Here is a 10,068-nt window from a genome sequence, read left to right as displayed (position 1 = left end):
GTGTGGATTCCTATGCAGTTTATACGCACTGCTCAATAAAGAATACGGATTTCGTTATAAGTTTTGAAATTGCATCATTAAACTTTATATATCGTTTAAAATACTGTATTTATGGTTTACCTTTTTTAAAGCAATATTTATTGAGTAAAAGAAAGTAATTCAGTGAGAGGGGAAGATTAAGGAAAAAAAAAAAAACTTTTAAATGTCTTGTTTGTTTTTTTAATCTGTTCCTAACTCGAAGTTTTAGAAAAGTGGATTGTCTTTCTAAGATGCGGCCATAAGGCTGGCTTTCTGCGAAAAATATATGTTGTCAGTCTGGATTAAATAACAAAGAAACACTTATTATATGACTTTAAACCAAAAGGATAATGACGTATGATTTTGCTCAAGATCCTATATCTAAACCATTCAGTGAGTACAATAAAGTTATATTCATTCTTACGTTGAAGTGGCGTGAATAAAAATATATTATGTTCGATGTTTGACACGCATTGAAAGTTATAATGGGTATTTACTAGGTGAATGGTTTTTAATGAGTATTTTGCACTTGGTCAGGACGACTTATTAATTTTACATTGCAGGGTAATATTTGCCAACTTCAAAACGGATAAAAGAGTGCATGTAGTGCTTATTCAAAAATCAGAAAAAAGTAGAATATATAATTATTAAATATTTAATGAATAATTTTGTTATCTGTATCCATAACTTCAGTTCGTAACTCCAACACAACTAGATAGTTATGTATGCATGACGGTGTGTAGGTAGGTATTTTATGCTTCACATTAGAGATACAATTAAAAACAGAGTGGAGAATGTCTGAACCTGTACTAAATAATAATTTGTAAAATAAAAAAGCAACAAAGTCCTTTACGTATTATTGATTGATTGACGAAGATGATAATGACGACGACGATAATAATAATTTTAATAATAATAATAATTTTTATTATTATTATTATTATTATTATTATTATTTCAAGAAAGCAAGTTTGGTCTTGTTCACTGTTTGAGAACAGCCTTGTCTTCTGTATATCGTGCGGGTGATCATCTAAACTTCGAACTAGGAAGTTACTCGTGCGAGTTTTTATTGGCTGCAGGCAATCGGTTTGCTTTCCATTCTCAGCGATACAAAACTATACAACCCGAACTAAGTCATTTTTCGCGGAAACGTGTTTGGGAAGATACGACGTGCCTCTGTGCAATTCATACGAAATTAATCATTTTGCTGGATTGAAATGGTGTAATGACGAAGACTGGAATGACAATGGATAGGGACAGGCATAATTTGTGCCTTCTTGTGTTGCTCGTTATGGCGACAGTGACTTCTTGGTGCAATGGCGAGAAAATGATCTTCAAAACCGGCTTTGAATATCAATACACCTTTGCTTCGACGGCTGAATTGGTCAACGTAGGAAAATTCTTGATTAAAGCAAAGGTGAAATTTTAATATAATTTAACGTTCGTATCTATTAGTCTTTCTTCCTTACTTTTATCTCTACTGTCAACTTTATCAAATTTATTTTGTTGGTAGAACAACACTAATATCATTTGTGAAAGATTTAAATATGTACATTTTTAATAGACTTGTATCAGTTATGAGTATGAGCAATGCAGTTTCATTCGTGTAGTTTTATTCACTGATACAATTATATATATATATATATATATATATATATATATATATATATATATATATATATATATATATATATATATATATATATATATAACACCTGTCTTGAAAGACCACCCTTCAGCCATAAAATTACGGTCATGGTCGGTCTCTCAAGACAGGTGGTCTCTCATAACAGGTCACAATGCTATATTATCAATGTGCATTGAGAATATGGTCTCTCAAGACAGGCGATCTTACAAAGCAGTGGTCTTTCAAGACGTGTTTCACTGTATATTTCCTTAACATGGATTGACAACTTCATTTGTAATACGGTTGATAACAAAATACGATATACGTGAGGTGTATTCTAATTATTTCTTATTAAATAAACAAATAAAGCCAGACTATCCTATTCCATTTGAGTAACGGCAAAACATTTCTTCCTTTATTCGGCAAATTGATTCGACATATTAGTAGTATACTCACAAGGAAAAATAAATTCATGCCACGGAGTATTTTATATCAAAAAAGCTAAACTGAATTGGCAATTTTGTCCACGTAATAAGTTCAGAAATGTACTTCCTGAATACTCACATAGCAGAATATATTCTAGAACATTTTTGGCTAAATCTAATACCTTAGATGTACGATGATTAATTCCATTGTAGTGCGTAAATGGGCAAAATGTCGTAAGGCAGCAAATTTTCTTCTTTGATCAAGACCTACCCCTCCCCCCTTCCGTAAGTCCCATTGGAGTAAGACAAATTCATACCACTGGTTGCGGGTTACATGAACGAATAAAACCCTTTCACTCGTACGATAATATCGTTAAATATATTTCAAAATATTTTCTGTAAACTTTATCAGCATAAGGTATCAAAATCGAATGCTGTGTATAACAATAGGTCCATTTACCCCTTCTTCAACCTAGCGGATGTGCAACCTACAATAATCCCCCACGCGTCCAATATAAAGGGACGCTCGCACACACATAAGCACACACAGGGAAATATTAAAAGTCACCATGTTGTATCGACTAAATAGAAGCAAATAATAGCTACCAGTTGCAAGTTTAATAATTCAATTAATTAAACAATGAAATAAATAAAGAAGCAATACATTAACGAACTACTTACTAATAAAGAAATAACTATCTAGTAAGCTTGCTTACTTATCGATCTGTGTAAAAGCTAATTCACCCACTCGTTGAAAACTAATTTTGATTCAAAGTTAGTGTGACAGGTAGAGTAGACATAAAGTATGTATCTTTCATTGTCATATTCACCATACTTTTTTTATTTCTGTTATACCATCGATTTTTCTGACGGCAACGTCCCCCTCCCCCCTCCTCTCTCTCTCTCTCTCTCCACGAAACAAATTACGGTACATACTGGCTCAGGATCCCCTCATTGGTGGTCCATAGGCGTGGGTCAATGGCAAAATATAATACAACTTAGATTGAAGTTTGATCGATTGATTGTTTTCTGTATTGCCTCCCTAGATTACGAAGAGTACAATCAATAGTACAGATAATACAGCAAACATAGAAAGTACAGTTAAAGGTGATAAATACGTTTACAAACAATCATGCTTAAATAAATGCATATGTGGTGAACATTCGCAATAAAACCGTGTGTATATTTCGGTCATAGTAAGTTTTAATAATTCTCCACCTACACAATATAACAGTAGGATTACTATTACATGAACACAGCCATCAGGGTTGCAAGGTAGCTTTAGAGATAAACAAATTATTCTTATTACAAGATTCGTTATCAACTGCAGTTATTGCTGCTTTCATATAAAATTATTGAAATGGTTATCCACTGTGATGATATAAATATTACCAACGATGAAACACACAGAATATATGGTTAATAAACTAAATTATATAGTTACTGGCAAAAATTTAACAAGGATTATGTGAATTATCATCATCGATCAGTCCAACGTTTGTTGTATATTATCTCCACATGAAAGAAACATTTAAAATACATTTGAGATGGAAATGCATCAGCTGTTCATTATTTAAAAGAGTATTCACAAAATCAGTACCGGACATTGAATCTAACTGCATGTACACATGCACCCCAAATTTATAAATAATAATCACACCAAAACATTTCACTGTTGGGTAAGAACGCTACATACAGACAGAAAATGAGAAAATGATCAAGCACTGAGGTGCAGACTGCTTCACAACGAGGAAAGTCAGATTCTTCCAGAGAAGAGAAAAGTTTTATCACAATATTGGCAAGGAGTCAACACGACTCTAGAGATCTCATACTTCCCATATTACCGAGGGAATCAAATCAACTTTAAGCAATAACAACTTAAATCGACTAAGAGAAATATCTTCATAAAGTCTAACTTTCAAAGCATTTCATGTATCATTATCCTCGTAATAGGTTGAACACTTAGTCGGGGAACACCAACCCAAGGTTAACTTACAATGAAACACTTCTAGTTATCAGATAATCTAGGGGCAATAGATATTATGCAAAGAAAAGAAAACACACACACACACATGCACACACGGATATAGCACGCAATCTCTTTAGACACTCATATTAGACTGACACAAGTTTACGGCGTCTAGGTGAAATAGATTTTGCGATATTACAGTATCGTGTTCACCAAATAGTACTAGTATATTTTCATTATTGGGGCCCGTTTTTGAAGAAAGTGGTCCTCTTGTTTTATTTAATTTTGCAGTATATTTTTCAATGTTCTCATGTGTTTCAAGCATTTGCTTAAAAGCTTATATGGAAGGATTTTGGATATTGAATCTGCAAGTGTAAATATAATATTTAGCCAAAAAGAGACTGTGCAAAATGTGCAATTAGTCACTTCCTACAAATAATTCTTTTTCGGACAAAAGTACAATATTCGGACAACAAGGTGCAAAACATTTAGCAAAACTATACCATAAACTTTGAAGTAATATTGCAGTCATAGAACAGATGTTCAATACTTTAGTTCTTACTCATACAGAAAGTGCATTTGTCGTCATCTATTATGTTAATTCTTTTCAAAAGTTTATTAGTGACTATTATTCTATAAATTAATTTAAAATTAAAAGAGGTAAATTTTATATCATTAGTACAAAGGTTCGCCCGGCTATAAATTTCAGACCATACTTATGTTTTTAAAAAAATACTTTTATCCATGTGTCTTGCTTAGCTATGTGTTGCCTCTTTGCCTTTTTAAAAACTCTGTAAATAAACTTCATAGATTTCTTAATTTTTTATCATCCTGATTATCAATCTTGTTTTGAACCAGAAATATTTTTTATTGCATCTTTCCATGATTTTGGAATTTTGGATACTAAGGAGATGTATTAAAAAATATCGTCGTATCCAGTTTTTCGTTTTATCATTTCAAAAGCTATTAAATTTCCATAATCATCAACTAAATCATTAAGAACGTCAATACCGGCTATATTCCAGGATTTGTATTGATAAAACATTCTAGGTGAGAATTTTTTTTTTAAAAACAAACTAAGGGATAAATACTCACTTGCACATTGCGATTTCTCTTTCCAATTCGATGCTGACAAAATGACATCTCTCCATAATAAGCTTATCAAATTCTTACAATTTCTTCCTCCAAAATTCCAAATATTCTTCATATTTCTGAATATAGTTGTATTGAATAGGTTCAGCCACGCCCCATCATCGTTTTCCAGTAATCTTTTAACCCATCTTATCATAACGTACCTAATGAATTAATAAATGTGCGTCATCTTAAATCCTCGCTCATTCTCCGGGGATACTAGTGTATCACGTTTAATCTCTAGCATACGACCCCATAAGCACTTAAATAAGGTACGATTTAGTTCTACTTTAATTTTTGCTGATGGATTTGGATGAGCTGAAAAAGATGTATGAATATGGACAGAACAAGAGTTTTTACAACAATTACTTTACAGTTTAAAGATGCCAAAATATTCTGTAAAATGGGTATAAAATTATAGTGAAATACTAAAATCCAGGAAGTTTTGTTTTAAATGTCACCGGAAAATTTTGTTAAATCTGTAACATTTTCTCTGTGGCGCACGAACAGAAAGCTTACTCAGCTAGTTGGCATTAACCACTTTTTTTTTATTTTTTAAAAAGTTATTATCTTTGGGCCACGTTATGATGTATAGTACTTGTAGACTGAATTGAAACATGAATTGTTATTCACATTCACAGGTCAGGGTGTTAATATTCCTATTGTTGCTTGTGGTCATATTTATTTATTTGAAGAATTTCCTTCAATTTGCTTGGTAAAAACATAAGAAAATCATATAAAATAATAAAACAAACTAAAATCAAAAACAGTAACAAATGCCCAAAAGAAACATAAATGGACTTCAATCCGCGGTTTTGTGACAAGTTGAGATTTTTTTCATTGGTATTTACCCAACAAAAGTAAATTGCGGCTTTTCGAGCAATCACACATTGTTAAATAGTGGCGCCCAAGTACTTTTGATGACTATTTTGCATGCAAAATGGTTATATATACAACTTCTGCTGAATCATGTTGTAGGATGAGTTCAAACGGATCAGCTTAATGTGTGCCTGCTGAAATTAAATGATAACCGAATCTCTGGTGGATGTTATGTGTGCTGTGTGTACAGTACATAACCTAAAATCTTGTCATAGCCAGTTTAGCAAGAAAACTAGACCATTGTAACTAGTTTACTTAGCAAACTGTAAAGATGTTGAACTTGCTTTACAATCAATCAACATGCTGAAGTTTATATGGCAAAGTTTAAATATAAACAAACAATGCAACTTTTGTTCAGTGCGCTGTATAAATCCACAACACAGTATTTTCTGTAACTACTTTACTCTGAGATCGGTACATATATCAGCATCTTTAGTTTGCTTTTATACGAACGGTATGCTTCTGATACATAACTCACACAGTTTAATTATTTCTATCGATTTTTTTTAAAAGTTTTGTACGGTGTTATTTCATCTCATCCAGACTAGATTGTAATCTTTTTATGACTTTTTTCGCCTGTTAATTGTTTTTCCCCAGGAAAAAGCGTGAAATTTTATCCGTTACTTTTTTCGTGTGATTTTTTTCCCCTTTTCCCATGCACGCAGGTCATACAAGCAATAGTGTCTAAGAAAACAAGTTGCATTCAATTAAAAGTTTTTGACCGCATGAAGTAAATCAATTATCTCTGTCTGTCTGTCTGTCTCTCTCTCTCTCTCTCTATATATATATAGAGAGAGAGAGAGAGAGAGAGAGAGAGAGGCGTCAAAATACACACATTTTTCATGGTCTACTATTTGCACTTCAGACGACATTTTGAGACATCAGATGACCATTTTACTTGTAATCAACTTTGCATTCGCAACTTTGAGGTCTATTCTACAGATATATTCGATATTAAGTATCATTTTCAATATCCATCCCGTTCAAGGACTCTTTTCTTCGAACATCTATTTTCAGACTCGCATTGGAAAGAGACGACACTTTTATGGGTTCCACATCAACTTTAACCTTACATAGAACGTTTCTGTGATTGCACAACACTAATTAATCCTTTTCATATTGTTACATTCTTCTGATTTCACACCAAGCTCATATCACCAATACCATATGGGCAAGTAAAATATAACTGATTTTAGGCTATGCTTAAGCACAGGTCTTACACGATTATTATACTATGAACAGTCATTTAATTATTGTTTCCTGTTTTCAAATATTTCTTTTTGCAACAGTATGCAACAGACGGAAAAATGTGGGCGTAAGAAAGCTGCATGGGATATGCACCCCACAAACCTTGCTAGTTACCAGTATAGAGACAGGTGTCTGTTCTATCGTTTTTGGTCAGACCAAGGATGGGACCTGACAGAATCTAGACAAACTTAAAAGGGGAGGAGGAAATGTCCTTCCTTTTCATCCTCTCCAGAGCATATGGAATCGTTCTCAGAGTTCCTCGAGACTCAAAAGACAAAGACAATTCCTAGATCCCAGCAGAATATGGAATTTCGACTTGGTCCTAAAGGCACATAAGAAGATTAGCTGCTTGGAGTATAAGAGCACTCATCAATGCCAGGAGGAGATGGGATCATTCTCTGCAAATAAAATGTAGGCCGTTGGACCCCTGATGTTCGTTCTAACCTAGTCAGTGTTGGATAGGTTATATGCGGGGTCACTCCCAGAGGAAGAAATAATAGGACGGAGAATTATTCCCCCCCCCCTCCACCCGCGAAGTGAGTGAAGGAGGTATGGCATACCATAGCCCGCGGATGTCAACAAGCAGATTAAGCCTCCCCATAAGCTCGTCGGACGGTTCTTTCTTTTGTCCAGAGCCACTTCACCGGTTACTGGCTAATGGACAATCATTGACTGGTTACCAGGCACTGGGCACGGGTCTTCAAGTAGCGGTCACTGATCATTAGATGTCCAATTGTACAGAGATAGGGATTGAGTTGAGCCCCGTCCGCAATTAAATCAAATGCTTCTGACCAAACTAGTTGGGATATGGTCTCTGGGTACTCACACCAGTTCAGGGAAGAGAATCATATCGGCATCCGCCCATCCCCAAGATCCATCTTAATCCTATGGGATGTGGGGGGTGGGAATGTGCATTCATTTTAGGAAAGTAAATTATTTTCCCCATTTATAGCGCTATAGATGTCCAGGCTTTGGTCTCAGTAATACTAGTGTTGTGAGTTGCTGACCCACATCACTTGCTTATGTAGAGTTGAAGAGGACGCAGGGGTGGCATTCTTTCCCCAATGTTGCAGTGCGTCTGAGATGTGCTCTCTTCCTCCTGTCAAGGTTGCTACTTGAGACAGACTCACAACTCTGCGTGACATGAATACTCCTATCTCTAGGTCATCTCCTCATAAGGGGGACATGGTTGGGAACGTCATGCCTCCAAGGGGAAAGAACACGATGAAGATGTCGATACCATTATGGTTGACCCGAGTGAGCTTGTGGAAGAAGAAGCAGATGGTGCTTTTTCCTACCGTTGCATTTTTCCTCTCACCTTCGACGACTCAGACGACGGAGGAGGATGTGATCTGGTCTTTCGATATAGCGGTGAAAGAAGTTTGCTGCCTTCTTTCATTGGATTCGTGTTCAAAGTGTTAGAGGGCAAGAAAATTATCTTCAGTTTGGAGAGACTCTCAGAACTGCCTTAACCCGAGACTTCCTGCTACTCACCCATTCCACTATCGTGAAGAAGCTCTGTCAAAGGTCTTGTAAGGGCCAGGGGTTTGCTAGGCTGTGTACGAGGTGGTATAGTTCTTCCTCTATGCTGGGACTTCAGGTCTCTGCTGCTAGCTATTGAGTGCACTCTGTATCTGGCTGCTTAAGCTTTACTCCTGGGACGCAGGGGCACTGCAAGTGGAAATTTTGACAAGAATTTGGGCTTCCTTTCCAGTTATGATGTTGGTAGCACTGAATCTCAAGGTCAGGATGCTCATCACCATAGCCTTACATGCCGATCTTTATTTTCAGCAGCCTCTTTATGTCTTGTGAAAGAGGAATCTCACTCTCTAGCTTCTCGACAATGCTTGCACTGTCTGTGGATCTGTTCCATCCCTATAGGGAAGTTACCCAGGACACTTCAAAAGTCTGACTGAATCAGAGTAAGAACCTACTTAGAGATGCTTTAATGAATAACGAGACCATCTTCGGACGTCTCATTCACTCTTTGGCATCCAATAGTACCGGTCCTTTGCATCTGATCCTGACCCTTTGAACTGTCCAGGAAGTGTTCCTAGCCTGACTGCCCCTCTGGATCTTTAGCAAAGTTCTTTAAAGGGATGCAGCCCAAGTTTAGGAAACAGCTTCCATTTAAGCATCCTTCTTGCCTGTCTGAAGGTAGACATGGTTGCCATTGAGGCCCATGGAGGACGTTTGCAAGCTCCATCACTATTTCATACGGTCCATGTTATTCCCTCTCTTGTCAAGCACCTCTCCTCCAAACATTCCCGTGGGTGCTTAACTAGCCATCATTAAAGAGGCCTGGTTGAGCTTAATGGGCGATTGGTGCGTCCTCTCTATAATTAAGGATGGATAATATCTTCAGTTCCAGGAGTACCTCCTCTGGCAAGGAACGCCATTTGTTTCCATCAGTAAAATCTGGTGTGATTAAGGGAAGAGGTGATGCCAATTAGCAGAATGGCAAAATAGAGAGTATGCTATATGACCAGTATCGTACCCTCTATTTTTAGATTTTCTTGGTGTCCAAAAAGAACGGAAAGTGTATGACGATTATCGATCATGGGGCCTTAAACAAGTTTCTTTACGATCAAGATAACAGTTCCAGACAAGAATCCAAAGTACTACTGGTTCTGTGACAGAGACCTATTAGAGTCCCTCAGACAACATCTTTCCTGCTGCTGATTCATGATGATCCGACTGGAACTCATTACAAACTGAGAGAAGTTCCATCTCCAGATTTTGTATAAATAAGGATGAATTTCCTCACCAAA

General features: G+C 36.0%; 1 protein-coding gene across 1 annotated transcript in view; it reads left to right on the top strand.

Moving 5' to 3' along the window:
- The first annotated feature begins 1,082 nt into the window (after window positions 1-1,082).
- LOC149805052 (uncharacterized) overlaps window positions 1,083-10,068 on the top strand; it is a 105,249-nt gene continuing 96,263 nt past the window's right edge. The window contains exon 1 of the mRNA XM_089933481.1: window positions 1,083-1,435. Coding sequence (XP_089789607.1) covers window positions 1,244-1,435 — 192 coding nt within the window. The 5' untranslated portion in view covers window positions 1,083-1,243. The remainder of the gene's footprint in view (window positions 1,436-10,068) is intronic.

Source organism: Sinohyriopsis cumingii, chromosome 2, assembly GCF_028554795.1.
Source record: "Sinohyriopsis cumingii isolate HCF-2022 chromosome 2, ASM2855479v2, whole genome shotgun sequence".
Classification (NCBI taxonomy): domain Eukaryota; kingdom Metazoa; phylum Mollusca; class Bivalvia; order Unionida; family Unionidae; genus Sinohyriopsis; species Sinohyriopsis cumingii.
This window is presented reverse-complemented; position numbering and strand designations above follow the sequence as displayed.